The sequence below is a fragment of the Aphidius gifuensis genome, linkage group LG6 (assembly GCF_014905175.1).
Source record: "Aphidius gifuensis isolate YNYX2018 linkage group LG6, ASM1490517v1, whole genome shotgun sequence".
Taxonomy (NCBI): Eukaryota; Metazoa; Arthropoda; class Insecta; order Hymenoptera; family Braconidae; genus Aphidius; species Aphidius gifuensis.
Genome location: NC_057793.1, coordinates 8,993,391 through 9,008,461, shown reverse-complemented (window position 1 = coordinate 9,008,461; position 15,071 = coordinate 8,993,391). Strand labels below are relative to the sequence as shown.

The window sequence follows — 15,071 nt, the reverse complement described above, 5'->3', positions numbered from 1 at the left end:
CTTTCAGTATAAAAAACAGAATATTCAATTGAATAAAATACTGTTAAAATTTTTTTATTTTTATTCACAAAAATATCAACAAATAAGCTTCAACTTAATAAATACAAAAAAAAATTTTTAATGAAGCCAAAATGAATTATTGGAAAATTCAATTTTTTATTTTGCTCTTAATCATTCGAGTTGAGTGGAAAGGACTGTGGGGAAATGCTGTAATTGAAATTCCCATTTTTTTTTTTTTTTTTTTATTTTCAAATATCATATGCGAAGGAACGTAAGGATAGAGATGAAAAAAAAAAAAAAAACTAAAACATTTCTCGACTCTCTTGAGACGTAATGAAATGTCATTTATAAAAAAAAAAAAAAAAAAAAAAAACTGCTAGAATGCTTTAAAATCAGATACTAATTAATTTGGCAAAAATATTTTTGTATAAATATTGATAATGCCAAATAGAATAAAAATAAAAATACACAAAAATAATGAAAAATTTTGTACGAAATAAATTGACGACAAAATATCAACGAAAAAGTTTAAAAACAAAAATTAAACAAAATAATTAAATATCAATTGATAAATATATGCAAGATGAAAAAAAAGCCTGTGATTCATTAAGCACCATTAACAATGAGATCAGCTGATAATTCGTGCCTTCCACCAGTATTTTCAGCAATACAAGTGTATTTTCCAGCATGTGCTGCCTGTACAGATGCAATGCTCAATATAGCACCACGTCCACCAAGATCCAAAATAGCTATTCCTGAATGAGGAGATATTGTGTGTCCATTTAGGATCCAACGTAGAATCAATGGTTGATCACCCTCAATAACTGCACAAGGAACAGTTACTACCTGACCCGAATTAAGTGGTTCCTCACCAAATGTAAAAGGTAATAATTTTGGAATTACTGAAATAAGGGAAAATAAAAAAAACCAATGATAAAGAAAGAAATATTTTAAAAATAAATTCCCAAACGTTTTTACGATGATCAACGTTTTCATTTTGTAATTGATGATCAATTAGATTATAATTTTTGAAATTTGAAAATCAAGGAGAAGGAATTGTTTCAGTCACAATAGGAATTTTTGTTTTTATTTTGGATTGAATAGGAAATCTCGATAAAGAAAACAATCTAATCCTAGGATCCAATATTGATATACCATTGACATCCAAAATAGCACTGGATGATGTTGATCCAGCAGCATTTGATGCAACACAAGTATATTCTCCGGCATTTTTAGCATTGACTGATTCGATGGTTAACTGCTTAACTCGTTTACCAGAATCCGAAAATATAATTCCAAATTGATCACTATTTAATTGTTCTCCTCTAAACATCCATGTTATTTCCAATGGAAAATCACCTTTACTCACAGCACACTGAATCGAGGCTAGATCTCCGGCATTAACTGGCTCATCACCAAAACTCAATGGCAAGATCTGGGGTGCGACTATCAAATTTTTATATATTTAATAAAAAAATTTTTGATAATGATTTAGATTTTTTTTTTTTTTTGGTGTGTGAAAGAATATGGGATAATACGTCTCATCAAAATTCGTTTTTCTATTAAATAATAGAAAAGAAAAAAAAAAAAAAAAAACATGCTTTGTTTGTGTGTTGCTGTACCATTAACCGATAATATCGATGAACGACTAACTGAGCCTGCCTGATTGCTAGCTTCACAATTAACAATTCCAGCATGTCGAGCAGTCACCGAATCAATACTTAAAACAGATATTTTATTGGTATTTTTTGATATTGTTATATCAGGATGTGAAGTTGCAGTTATTAATTCACCATTGAGACTCCACTGAATATCAATTGGCTGATCGCCTTTTAGAACACTACATATTGCTGATACCTGTTCACCCCAATTTGCTGGCTCATCACCAATAGAAAATGGTGCTAATTGAGGAGGAACTGCAACAAAATATTGCTGACCCTCAGTGACTTTATTTTAACATTTTTTTTAACTGGATAAAGACATATAAAATGATGGGAGGGTTGATTAAAGAACACAAGGTGAAGCACAATATTTTGCAAAATATTTTTTTGTTTATGAAACATAAATTCATCCAGCGAGCATTGTATCGGTTATTGTACCGTTGACCGTTAGTAAAGCACGGTAATCTGCTGATCCAAATTTGTTTGAAGCTTTGCACTTGTAAGTTCCCCAGTGTCTTGCAGCAACTGAATCAATTGATAACGTACTGTGACGTTTGCCTGTATTTATTATGATGTCATTGTGATCTAGGTTTATTATTTTATCATTCAATGTCCAGTTTATTTCCAAAGGAACATCACCCTTTGATATTGAACAGATAACCGACACAGCATCACCAGAATAAACGGGCTCATCGCCAAAGTCAAATGGAAGGATCTGTGGGATAACTATGAATTTCGTTTTGCCAATTATCGATTTTTTAAAAGTATCAAGCAATCACCAAAAATCTATACTGTATTTGTCATATTATTTTTGGTATTGGTCTTTAAAAAAAAATATCACGAGCTGAATCACGATAAAGCAAATAAAGATAAATAAAAACAAAAGAAAAAAGACGATTAATAAATATTGTTATTTAAATTTAACTTCAACTTTAAACAAGCTATACAATTTTGTTTTGTTTATTTAATTTTACTAATAATATACCGTTGACAATAAGAGATGTCGAATGACTGGCATTGCCAGCACGATTTGTTGCTAGACAAGTGTAAATACCAGCGTGTCTTGCTGCAACTGATTCAATACTGATTGCACTCAAATGTTTATTCATTCTTGCTATTGTAATATCACTATCATTCTGTGAAATTTCATTGCCATTGTGATGCCAAATAATATTAACTGGAAAATCACCCTTGATGATGGAACAAATTGCAGATATCATATCACCAGAATTTGCTGGTTCATCACCAATAGAAAATGGTACAATTTGCGGAGGAACTGCAAAACAATACTGACCCTCAGTGATTGGTTTTTGTTTTTTCGGAAAAGGACAAATGGAATGTTGAGGTACACAAAGTGAAGCACAAAATTTTTACTAAAAAGGTTTTTTTTTTTTTCAAAGCACAAATTTATCTAGATCTTATATTGTTTCAGTTATTGTACCATTGACCGTAAGTACAGCACGGTGAACTGTTGATCCAGCTCTGTTAGAAGCTTTACAAGTATACTCCCCCCAGTGACTTGCAGCAACTGAATCTATTGCTAATATACTGAGACGTTTTCCAGTAGTTATTGTTATATCATTATGATCTTCACTCAATGGCTCATCATTTAATAACCAGTCTATTTCAAATGGAAGATCACCTTTTGATATGGAACAAGTAACTGATACCGCATCACCCGAATTAACAGGCTCATCACCAAAGGTAAATGGTAGGATCTGTGGGACAACTGTGATAAAATAATAATAATAAATTTAAGAAGAAACTGAGAAAATAACACGATTGATATAAATAATTAAACACAAAGAAGAAAAATAATAAAAAATTCAACTAAAATTTTGATTTTTCGTTAAAAAAAAAAAAGGGACAAAAGTTTTTTAGACATCACAAAGTGATGTTATCGGTTATTGTACCATTAACTGTGAGTGAAGCACGATGAATTGCTGATCCAGCATTGTTTGAAGCTTTACATTCATAGAGACCTGAATGTTTTGCAGCAACAGAATCAATGGACAACATACTTTGTCGTTTACGATTACTTATTGCAATATCATCATGATCTTCTTTTAAAGGTTCATTATTTAATGTCCAACTAATTTCCAATGGTACATCACCTTTTGATATAGAACAGGTGACTGATACCGCATCACCTGAGTTAACAGGCTCATCACCAAAGCCAAATGGAAGAATCTGTGGGATAACTATGATTTTTCCATTGCCAATTATCGAATTCAATTTAAAATATCAAATTGTTTTTCGAGTTTATAATACCCTGGTGTAATATTAAATTTAATAAAAAAATAATTGAAGGTAAATCAAAAAAATCATAACGAGTTGAATCAAGATAAAGCAAATAAGCATAGAAAAAAAATAGGGAAAACGTTTGACATTATTCGTGCGTTAACTTTTGTTAGTTAAATTTTACTTCAAACAATCTATACAATGTTTTTTTTAAATTATTAATCATATACCGTTGACGATAAGAGATGTCGAATGACTAACATTGCCAGCACGATTTGTTGCTAGACAAGTGTAAACACCTGCATGTTTAGCAGTTACTGACTCAATGCTAATTGCACTCATGTGTTTATTTATTCTTGTTATTGCAATATCACTATTATTTTGTAAAATAATATTGTCATTGTGTAACCACATAATATCAACTGGAAAATCACCCTTGATTATAGAACAAGTTGCAGATACCATATCACCCCAATTTGCTGGTTCATCACCAATTGAAAATGGTGCAATTTGCGGAGGAACTGCAAAACAATATTGGCCCTTAAGTTTTTATGGAAAAGGACATAACGGAAAGTGCATTGATGATGGTTATGATAAGGCGTAGGAAATATTTCAAAAAGAAAATTTTAAAATTCATCTAAAGAGCATTTTATCGGTACCGTTGACCGTGAGTAAAGCACGATGAATTGCAGTTCCAGCTTTATTTGAAGCTTTACATTCGTACTCTCCCCAATGACTTGCAGCAACTTTATCAATTGACAAGGTACTATGTCGTTTGCCATTACTTATAGCGATGTCATCACGATCTTGTCCTAATATCTCACCATTTAATGTCCAATTTATTTCTAATGGAACATCACCTTTTGATATCGAACAGCTAACCAAAACTGCATCACCCGAATTAACAGGCTCATCACCAAAATTAAATGGAACTATCTGTGGGGCAACTATCGATTTTGTTTTTTTGAATTATCAAGTTCAATAATAAATTAACAAATGATCAACAAAAAAATTAAAAACCCTGGTGTGTATAATTTCCGGTATATAATGAGGAACGCACAGGAACTTGGTAAAATGAAAATAGGTGAATCACGATAAAGCAAATGAATATTAATGGTTAAACAAAAGAAAAAAAATGGATAAATTTCAAGTGAAATTGTTCGTGCTTTTTGTTATTATTCATATGTTAATTTAACAAGCTATATGCAATATTTTTTTTTTTTGTTTAATTTGTCAATATTGTACCATTGACGGTAAGGGATGTTGAATGACTGACATTGCCAGCTCTATTTGTTGCTAGACAGGTGTAAATACCCGCGTGTCTTGCTGCTACTGATTCAATACTTATTGCACTCATATGTTTATTTATTCTTGTTATTGCAATATCACTATTATTTTGTAAAATTATATTGCCATTTTGTTGCCAAATAATGTCAACTGGAAAATCACCCTTGACGATGGAACAAGTTGCAGATATTGTATCACCCCAATTTGCTGGACCATCACTCATTAAGAATGGACCTATCTGTGGTGCGACTAAAATATGAATTTGAATTGAAAAAAATAATAGATAAATTATATGGGGAGTCAAAAAGGCAGGAAGGCTCAATGACAAGGAAATAAGGTAATTATTTTAGATTATCATACACTGCTACATATTTAATTATATATTCAGTCAAATATTTTTTATATTTTGTACCATTGACTGCTAATGATGATGAATAACTCGTACCACCAGCAATATTACTTGCTGTACAAGAAAAAATACCAGCATGACGAGCAGCAACAGCTTCAATCGTCAATAGACTAACACGTTTACTCGTACTGACAATTGTTATTTCTGAATTTTCTTTACTAATTGGCTCACCATTAAGAGCCCATTCAATATCAATTGGATTATCACCTTTTAATACTGTACAAGTTGCCGTAATAGTATCTCCCCAATTAACTGGCTCATCGCTGATTGTAAAAGGTGCTATTTGAGGGGAAACTGTTGGGCCATTTTATGATTATTAGTTTAAATTATAAATTAATTTTTTTTCTTTATTTTATTTCAATCATTAAATTACTTGAAGTATTTTATCGATACTTAATGAAATCCTGTTAAAATTTTTGTAAGCTAACTCAGCTAATTTTCGATTTTCACTGTAAAAATTACTGCCAACAATAAAAGTCATCAATGATCTATATCAAAATCGAAATATTATTGGACAGGAAAAGGAATATATATCGTCTCAAATAAAACTTTTCGTTCATTTACAAAAAAAAAATAAAGTATTAAGATTAAAAAAAAGAAAAAAGTACCATTGACTGCCAATGATGCTGAATAACTGGTACCACCAGCAATATTACTAGCTGAACACGACCAAATACCACTATTTTTTGCAGTAACATTATCAATTGTCAATAGACTAACACGTTTACTCGTACTGACAATTGTTATATCTGAATCATCTTTGCTAATAGGTTCACCATCAAATGCCCATTCAATAACAATTGGATGATCTCCTTTTAAAACTGTACATGGAGCAGTTACTGTGTCACCAGCATTTGATGGTTTTTCACCAAAATCAAACGGAGCAATTTCTGGAGCAACTAATTGTTGGATAAATATCAAATGTAAATAACAAAAATAGATAATTACTTGTGAAAGTGGATGGGAAATCATTTAATCGTTTCGTAGATATTAATGTATAGTTTTCAACATAAGTTAAATTAATAAATTAATCATGATGAATAATGCAATTATTCTAGTCACCATCAACAACAAGTGTAGCTGTAAAATTTGTTTTTCCAGACTCGTTACTAGCTGAACAAGTGTATGTTCCAACATTACGCGCAGACACATCATCAATTGTTAGTACACTCAAACGTTTACTTGTACTAACGATATTTACATCTGGATTATTTGGTGATATTGGATCACCATTGAATGACCATTCAATCAGTATAGGATAGTCGCCTTTTACAGAGCATGAAGCTGAGACAGTGTCACCAGAATTTGCAGGTTCACTGCCAAATGTAAACGGTGAAATCTCTGGCTTTACTGTTAATTACGTTATTATTATTATTTTTTGATTTTTTTTTTCAATTAACGAATAATTTATTAAGCGATAACTCAATCCGGTGAGATAATGAGTCATTGACTATTTGATTCATCTGCTGATTAATCAACTTGTTCAATTTGATAACAGAATATCATCTGGTAAACTAAAACAATCGAGGATTAGGAAATAAAATAGGAATTTTCGTAGATACCAATTCAATGATATTTCAAATAATATAATAACAAAAAAAAAAATTGATTAATTTTATAATTTTATAAAATGTACCATTAACAGCTAATGTAGCTGAATAACTTGTTCCACCAGCTTCATTATAAGCTGAGCAAGAAAATATTCCAGCATGACGAGCTGATACATCATCAATTGTCATAACACTGACACGTTTACCTTGACTACCAATATGTATATCTTGATTATTGGGGGGTATTGGCTCACTATTAAATGACCATTCAATAACAATTGGAAAATCTCCTTTTAAAACAGTACATGGAGCGGTTACTGTGTCACCTGCATTTGATGGTTTTTCACCAAAATCAAATGGTGCAATTTCTGGAGCAACTAATTAAGAAATCGAGTGTAAATTACAAAATAGAAAATGATATTATAAAATTTTCTATTTATAATTGTGCATGAAGCTGATAAAGTATCACCAAAAGTCAAAAGTTTACTGCAATCTTATCAACAATTTATAATGTAAAAAAAAAATTGAATTTCATGATGACCGAATGGAAAATCTGTGTATTTCTATGAACACTTGTCGAAGCTTTATTTAACTGATTAAATGCACGATATTCCTAAACGAACTGCAATGATTATAGCAAGGATTAGGAATTAAAATAGGAAATTTCGTAGATACCAATCCAATGATATTTCAAATATAATAATAATTCATGAAGTCAAATAATTTTGTAAAATGTATACCATTAACAGCAAGTGTTGCTGAATAACTTGTTCCACCAGCTTCATTATAAGCTGAGCAAGAAAATATTCCAGCATGACGTGCTGATACATCATCGATTGTCAATACACTCACACGTTTACTTGTACTAACAACATTAACATCTGGATTATTTGGAGATATTGGCTCACTATTAAATGACCATTCAATTGATATTGGATAATCTCCTTTGAGTACTGTACATGATACTGATACTGTATCACCTGAATTTGATGGTTCATTGCCAAATGTAAATGGTGCAATCTCAGGTTTTACTGTTAATTTTAATATTTAATTATTTAAAAATTTAATAAACAGTTAAAAAGTCTATACAAATGATAAACAATCTCAACAATTAAAAAAATAAAATTTATATCAATAGAATGACAATATATCATACTTTTTTTTATGTGAATTTTCTGTTTTTTCTCCAATTTAATAGACCTTAGTTTGCGATAAATGAAGAAATGTCAAGATCACATTTAAAAAAAATTATTTAGTTGAAGATAAAAACTGTAGAAACAGTTTAGAAATAATAAATTTGACTCCGACAGAATTTTGCAAGGGTTTTCGTCTCAAGGAAAAGGAAATAGTAAAGGAAATTTCGTAGATACTTATGAGAAAAAAAAAAGGTTGTCTAATACGAGCACATATTAAAAATATAATTTTATCAAAGGTACCATTAACAGCAAGTATTGCTTCGTAACTCAATGAACCAGCGACATTGCTAGCAATACAAGTGTATCGACCTGAGTTTCGAGCAGAGACATCATCAATTGCCATAACACTGATACGTTTACTTGTACTACTAATATGTACATCTGGATTATCATGAGATATTGGTTCACCATTAAATGACCACTCAATAGATATAGGATAGTCGCCTTTGATAACAGTGCATGAAGCTGATACAGTGTCCCCAGAATTTGATGGCTCACTACCAAATGTAAACGGTGCAATCTCAGGCTTAACTGTCAATCACGAATTCATTATGTGATGACTTGTCTTGTTGATTATTCAATTTCAAGATATTATTTGATAAACTAAAACAACTTTACTGTTAATTACATTATTATTTTTTGATTTTTCTCAATTAACAAATAATTTATCAAGCGATAACTCAATCCGGTGAGATAATGAGTCATTGACTATTTGATTCATCTGCTGATTAATCAACTTGTTCAATTTGATAACAGAATATCATCTGGTAAACTAAAACAATCGAGGATTAGGAAATAAAATAGGAATTTTCGTAGATACCAATTCAATGATATTTCAAATAATATAATAACAAAAAAAAAAATTGATTAATTTTATAATTTTATAAAATGTACCATTAACAGCTAATGTAGCTGAATAACTTGTTCCACCAGCTTCATTATAAGCTGAGCAAGAAAATATTCCAGCATGACGAGCTGATACATCATCAATTGTCATAACACTGACACGTTTACCTTGACTACCAATATGTATATCTTGATTATTGGGGGGTATTGGCTCACTATTAAATGACCATTCAATTGTCATAGGATAATCACCTTTTATAACAGTACATGAAGCTGATACAGTGTCACCAGAATTTGACGGTTCAATGCCAAATGTAAATGGAGCTATCTCGGGTTTTACTGTCAATTTAAATTTTACCATTTGCAAAGAAATTATTTACACTATTTTTTGTATATTTTTTTTTCGATTCTATTGCATGAGAATATTTAAAAATAAAAAAAATTATTGTAATTAGGAATAACACAGGGAATTCAGTAGGAAATTTCGTAGATACCAATTAAATTTTTAAATATATAAATCAATGAGTTATGAATAATCAATCGAGTATACCATTAACAACAAGTGAGGCACCATAACTCGTACCACCAGCCTCATTGTCAGCCGCACATGAAAAAAAACCTGCATGTCTAGCACTTACAGAATCAATTGTAAGTAAACTAACACTTTTTCCTGTTGCTATTGTAATATCTGGATCATTAATTGGTTGACTATTTAATGACCATTCTATATTTATTGGACGATCACCTTTGATTACAGTACAAGTTGCTGTTACAGTATCACCCCAATTTGCTGGCTCATCGCCCATCACAAATGGTGCTATCTGAGGTGCAACTAATCAGATAAATTTTTCAAATTAAAATAATTATCATAGTTTGAAAAAATTTATAACAATTCATAACAGTTAGCTCATTGCTTACTCTATACTGAAATGTACCTTTGAAGATTTTATTAAATAATTTTTTTGTTGATACAATTTGACATTGTCTATAACCACATCATAAAGTAACGAATATTTGGAAGTCAGGCTGGAGATATATGGACAATATAAAAGAATAAATATTTTCAATAAAATCTTAAAATTGTCACCAAGAAAAAAAAAAAAGAATTCTGTTTTCTTTTGCTTTTTAAACTGAATTATGTCTGACAATTTTAAGTAAAAAATTTTCATCAATTCTTTCAAGTTGTGCTTCAAAATAAACTGTTAAAATTGAATTTTAATATTTATTTTTAAATATTGTACAAAATGATCAAGTGTCTCAGAGTGTGTGTAGATAAAAAAATAAAAAAATTAACGAGTAATAAAAACTTCAGTACTCTAAAAGCATTCCATAAAAAACAAGACGTTGATGATATTTAAATTTATAGATATATAACAAGGTATATATAACGTACCATTGATTGCAAGTGTTGCTGAATAGCTAGTAGCAGCAATACTATTTTCAGCAATACAAGTATAAATTCCTGCATGTATAGCAGTAACTGAATCAATACTAAGAATACTATTTTTACGTGTTGTTGCAACAATATTAATATCAGTACGATCACGACGAATAATATCACCATTGAGAGCCCATTCAATATTAATTGGTAAATCACCCTTTAAAATAGAACATGGTATACTTATTGACTCGCCCCAATTAACTGGACCCTCAGCAATAGTGAATGGAGCAATTTGAGGTGAAACTGAAATTAAATTGATGACACTAATTCGACTACATAATAATATTCTGTATATTAAAGAACCACAAGAACAAAATGCACAGCCGATCATCACCAAGGACAAATAAATTTGGAAATTAATTTTTTCAATGAAAACATTCAACAAGTGAATATTTATCTTTTTTTGTTTGAAAGAAAATTAATCAAGCTAACAATATAAAAATATAAATAAAATAATTATTAATAATAATGAAAGTTATTTTTCAATTTCTACCATTAACTGTTAGCACCGACATGTAAGATGTTGCTCCTGCAATATTTGATGCCACACAAGAATATTCACCAGTTAAACTTGGACTTGCTGAATCAATTGATATAAGACTATTACGTTTTGTTGTTGTAACAGTTATATGAGGATTATCCTTGTCAATATTATTGCCATTAAGGGCCCAATTTATATCAAGTGGTACATCACCACTTACAACAGTACATACTGCTGATACTGATTCACCTAAATTTACAGCCTTTTCCGCCATAACAAATGGTGCAATTCGTGGTGAAACTGAATGAATTATTATTTAAAAAAAAAATAAATAAATGTAAATATTTATTTAAATATAAAAGAAGATTTATAATATAAAAAAAAGTCATTATCCTGTGTGTGGGTAGATGTGGGTGTTTTTCGTCATCATATGAGCCATTTTTGGGAAAGAAAAAATATTAGCATCATAAAAATATGATTAAAATTAACAACGTGCCATGCATTAATTTATTTTCAATGATATTCGATTGGCATACCATTAACTGACAAATCAGCTGAATGTGATGTTGCACCAGCAGCATTACTTGCACTGCAAGTTATTGTTGCTGCATGTCTTGCAGCAACTGATTCAATAGTCAATGTACTTGCACGTTGACCACTTTTTCTTACAATAATATCATTATGATGATCTAGATCAATTTGTTCACTATTAAATGACCATGTTATGTCTAATGGTAAATCACCTTTTATAACTGCACATTGTACAGTTGCCATATCACCAGCATTTGCTGCCTCATCACCAAATGTGAATGGAGCTATTTGTGGTAACACTAAATCGAAAAAAATGAATTTTCATATTTTTTTTTATGCTTGTTGGAATGTGATATTAAATTTTATTTATTTTTTTATCAATTGTTTTATTTTTGCTGAGAGAGGATTTGATTTGTCAAACGAAATCGAAATATTTTTTTTTGTAAATTTGATATATATCATATTTTGCAGACACTGCAAAATATATCAAATGAAAATTGAAATACCTTGTGGTATGACAATAATTAAAGAAGAATAATAACCTGATTTAATAATGAACGAAAAATAATTCCCTTGTGTGGTCGATTATCTCCAAAAGGATCTTAACGTGCAAGGATAATATAGAAAAAAAAAAAAAAATTAAAACAAACTGATGCTTGTCATTTGCTAATGAACAGAAAATAAATAATTGTTTTGTATTTCGTAACTATGATAAAAAAAAAAAAAAAATAATTATTCGCGAACCGTTGACTGTAAGTTGAGTTGTATAAGATGATTTTCCAGCAATGTTTTCACCCGTGCAAACATATGCACCGGCATGATTAGCAGTTATTGTTGATATCATAAGCATACTAACACGATCTGCAACTTTTTTAATAATAACACCAGAAGAACCTCCCATTTCTTCACCAGGATAACTCCAACGTATGCTCAAGGGTAAATCACCAGTTGGTACAATACACTGAAGATTTGCAAATTCACCAGCATTCATTGGCAGCTTCATGAATGAAAAATCTTGTACCGTTGGTTGCACTGATTTTCGTGTAAAATATCTTTATGTATAATACATTTTTTTATATATTAATATATATAAAAAAAATTTTATAACATTGAGTAACATTGTTAAATTTGAATTATCATTTGAAATATCATGAGGACCACAGGCATAATAATGACCAAGAATAGAAGACACGTGTTTTACTGGGGCACTGTTGAGTAATGAAGAACTCGGTTTTTTTTTTTTAATTCAATAAATGAATAAACAAATTTAACTGAGAGCTTATAACTGTGAATGATTTTGTCAAGTAATTGCAATTTTATCTAGCAAAATTAAAAGATATTTGATGTGCCTAAATTTTCACTGAAAACAATTAAATATACATATCCTGAAAAGTAAATTACATGGATATTTTTTACGCACATTTTTTGGTAGGGTGTATTTTTTATAAAATTACGATCAAGCTGAAAGAAAATTTTATACATTTTAATTATGTAAACAGACGACAAGTGTATGATGATTTTTGTTAAAACTGTGTAGAGATTGTAAAAATCAACAGGTGTTTTTAGGAGTGATAGTTTTTCTAAGAATATCACGGTTTAACTTTTCTAGATGTAATCAACACCATGATACATGATACGATCTAGATGTGCAATGTAATTGTGAATCACATACGAAACGCGACTTCAATGTCATTTTGTATTTCAACACTTGTCGTCTATTTGTCAATTTAATTACTAACATTTTCCCATGAAGTATTTGCATAAAAAAAATTTAAATCATATAAAATTATTGGTAACTGTACTATAGTATTTAATGTTGTTTGAAGATGTTATTAAACGATTGTATTAAAATCAGGGAGAGACAGTCACCGCGACACTTAATGAGAAATGACGTTCATGATTTTTATTTGTCACAATTTGGTCTATAGCTATACGGAATTGTCACATGACGTCGCGTCGTGTCATGAATTTTAATACAATATTTTTGGAAGATTACATGCCACAATTTTTTTTAATATCCTGATAATTGAATTGTAATTTTATCTGATGGTATTATTTTTGTTTACTACGCTTTGAAAACGTTGAGCTAAATCACATATAATTATAATATTTTTTGGTTATTTTTTTTTAATAATTTTTTATCAATAAAATCAGGGTGGAGTAAAGAGAAACACAAAAAAATTGGGCCTTTTTATTTGTTCCAATGGCAACAAAAAAACATATATGTATTCGAAAGATTCACAGGATAGCTGGATAGACCTAAATAATAATTATTGCTTTCTGAATTTATTTAAAATGCCCCATGTATATTAATAATAGAAATAATAACAAATAATATTTGAAAAAAAAAAAAAAATTTTTACAAAAAAATATGTCTCATTTTATTTGTGTCGATGCAATAGAAAAATTTAATCAGCTCATTTACAATAATTATTTTCATTAATTTTTTTTATCATAATTAAAAAGCACTCTATTTTCGTACGTATAGTTTTTAAAATTTAATTATTCATAATTGCTAATGTTCTTCGGGTATATAAAGAATTGCAAAATTTCCATTTTCACTATAAACAATTCTCAGAATCAACTCGTAAAAAATAAAAGAATATTCAACTTAATCAAAGTAAGTATATAATTCATATATAAAGTTAAATATAATGTTGTTTTTAATTTTTTTTATTTAAAAGTATTAAATCATTTTGTTATATTTTATATTTTTTTTAAATAATTAATTTCAGATGAAGAGCATATTGATATTGGTAATAATAATAATTTTTGGTTTGAGTACACTTTTTCGTGTAAATTCATTACCACAAAATTATAATGAAACTTTAAATGAACGTGTGAAAAGATTTGATACGGGCCCTGGGATGACTAAATGTCCCACTAAATTTGGATGTGACGAAGGGAAATGTTGGACAGAATGTGCAGATCCTCTTCACATGTGGTGCTGGTCTAGAAAGGACGACGGCCCAAACCCAACTGCATGTACCGGGGAGTTGGAGTGTAATGAATGTTGGAAATGTGCAGGTACATGTTTTTGGTTTTAATGATTAATTATCAATATTCAAATAAATATCAATGGTAATATAAAATCAAAATATATAATTGGAAAAAGCAAAAGTCTCTTTATTATTATATTATACTTTTAATGTTTTATATATTATAAATATTCTGCGGGAAAAGGGTAATTACAATTCATTTATCAGGACATTTATAAAATTTATTGTTAAATTAATATTCAAATCAATTATTAATGATGTTTCAATTGATGCTGCGGCAAGTAATCGTCCAAAAATGTTTTATTAAAATTTAAATAAATATTGTAAACTGTAAAAATAAATTTACTGTTCAAAAAAATTAATTGTACTTGTATGTCTGTTGTAGTTTCATACGATTTGTATAACTATAAGCTGATTAAAATTGTAATT

At 29.5% G+C, this 15,071-nt stretch overlaps 1 protein-coding gene across 50 annotated transcripts in view; it reads right to left on the bottom strand.

The window, feature by feature from the left end:
- Positions 1–15,071, bottom strand: part of LOC122859364 (Down syndrome cell adhesion molecule-like protein Dscam2) — a 52,955-nt gene that overhangs the window by 12,536 nt on the left and 25,348 nt on the right. For 13 of the 50 annotated variants that reach the window (XM_044162903.1, XM_044162882.1, XM_044162906.1 and 10 more), the window contains exon 10: positions 7,889–8,179. In XM_044162903.1, the coding sequence (XP_044018838.1) occupies positions 7,889–8,179 (291 nt within the window). Of the gene's footprint in view, positions 1–614; positions 903–1,155; positions 1,447–1,622; positions 1,917–3,102; positions 3,391–3,574; positions 3,863–4,132; positions 4,424–5,147; positions 5,439–5,601; positions 5,893–6,206; positions 6,498–7,234; positions 7,526–7,888; positions 8,180–8,584; positions 8,876–9,740; positions 10,023–11,124; positions 11,413–11,648; positions 11,943–15,071 lie in introns of all 50 variants that reach the window. The other 37 variants (XM_044162912.1, XM_044162911.1, XM_044162901.1 and 34 more) reach the window with 14 other exon arrangements.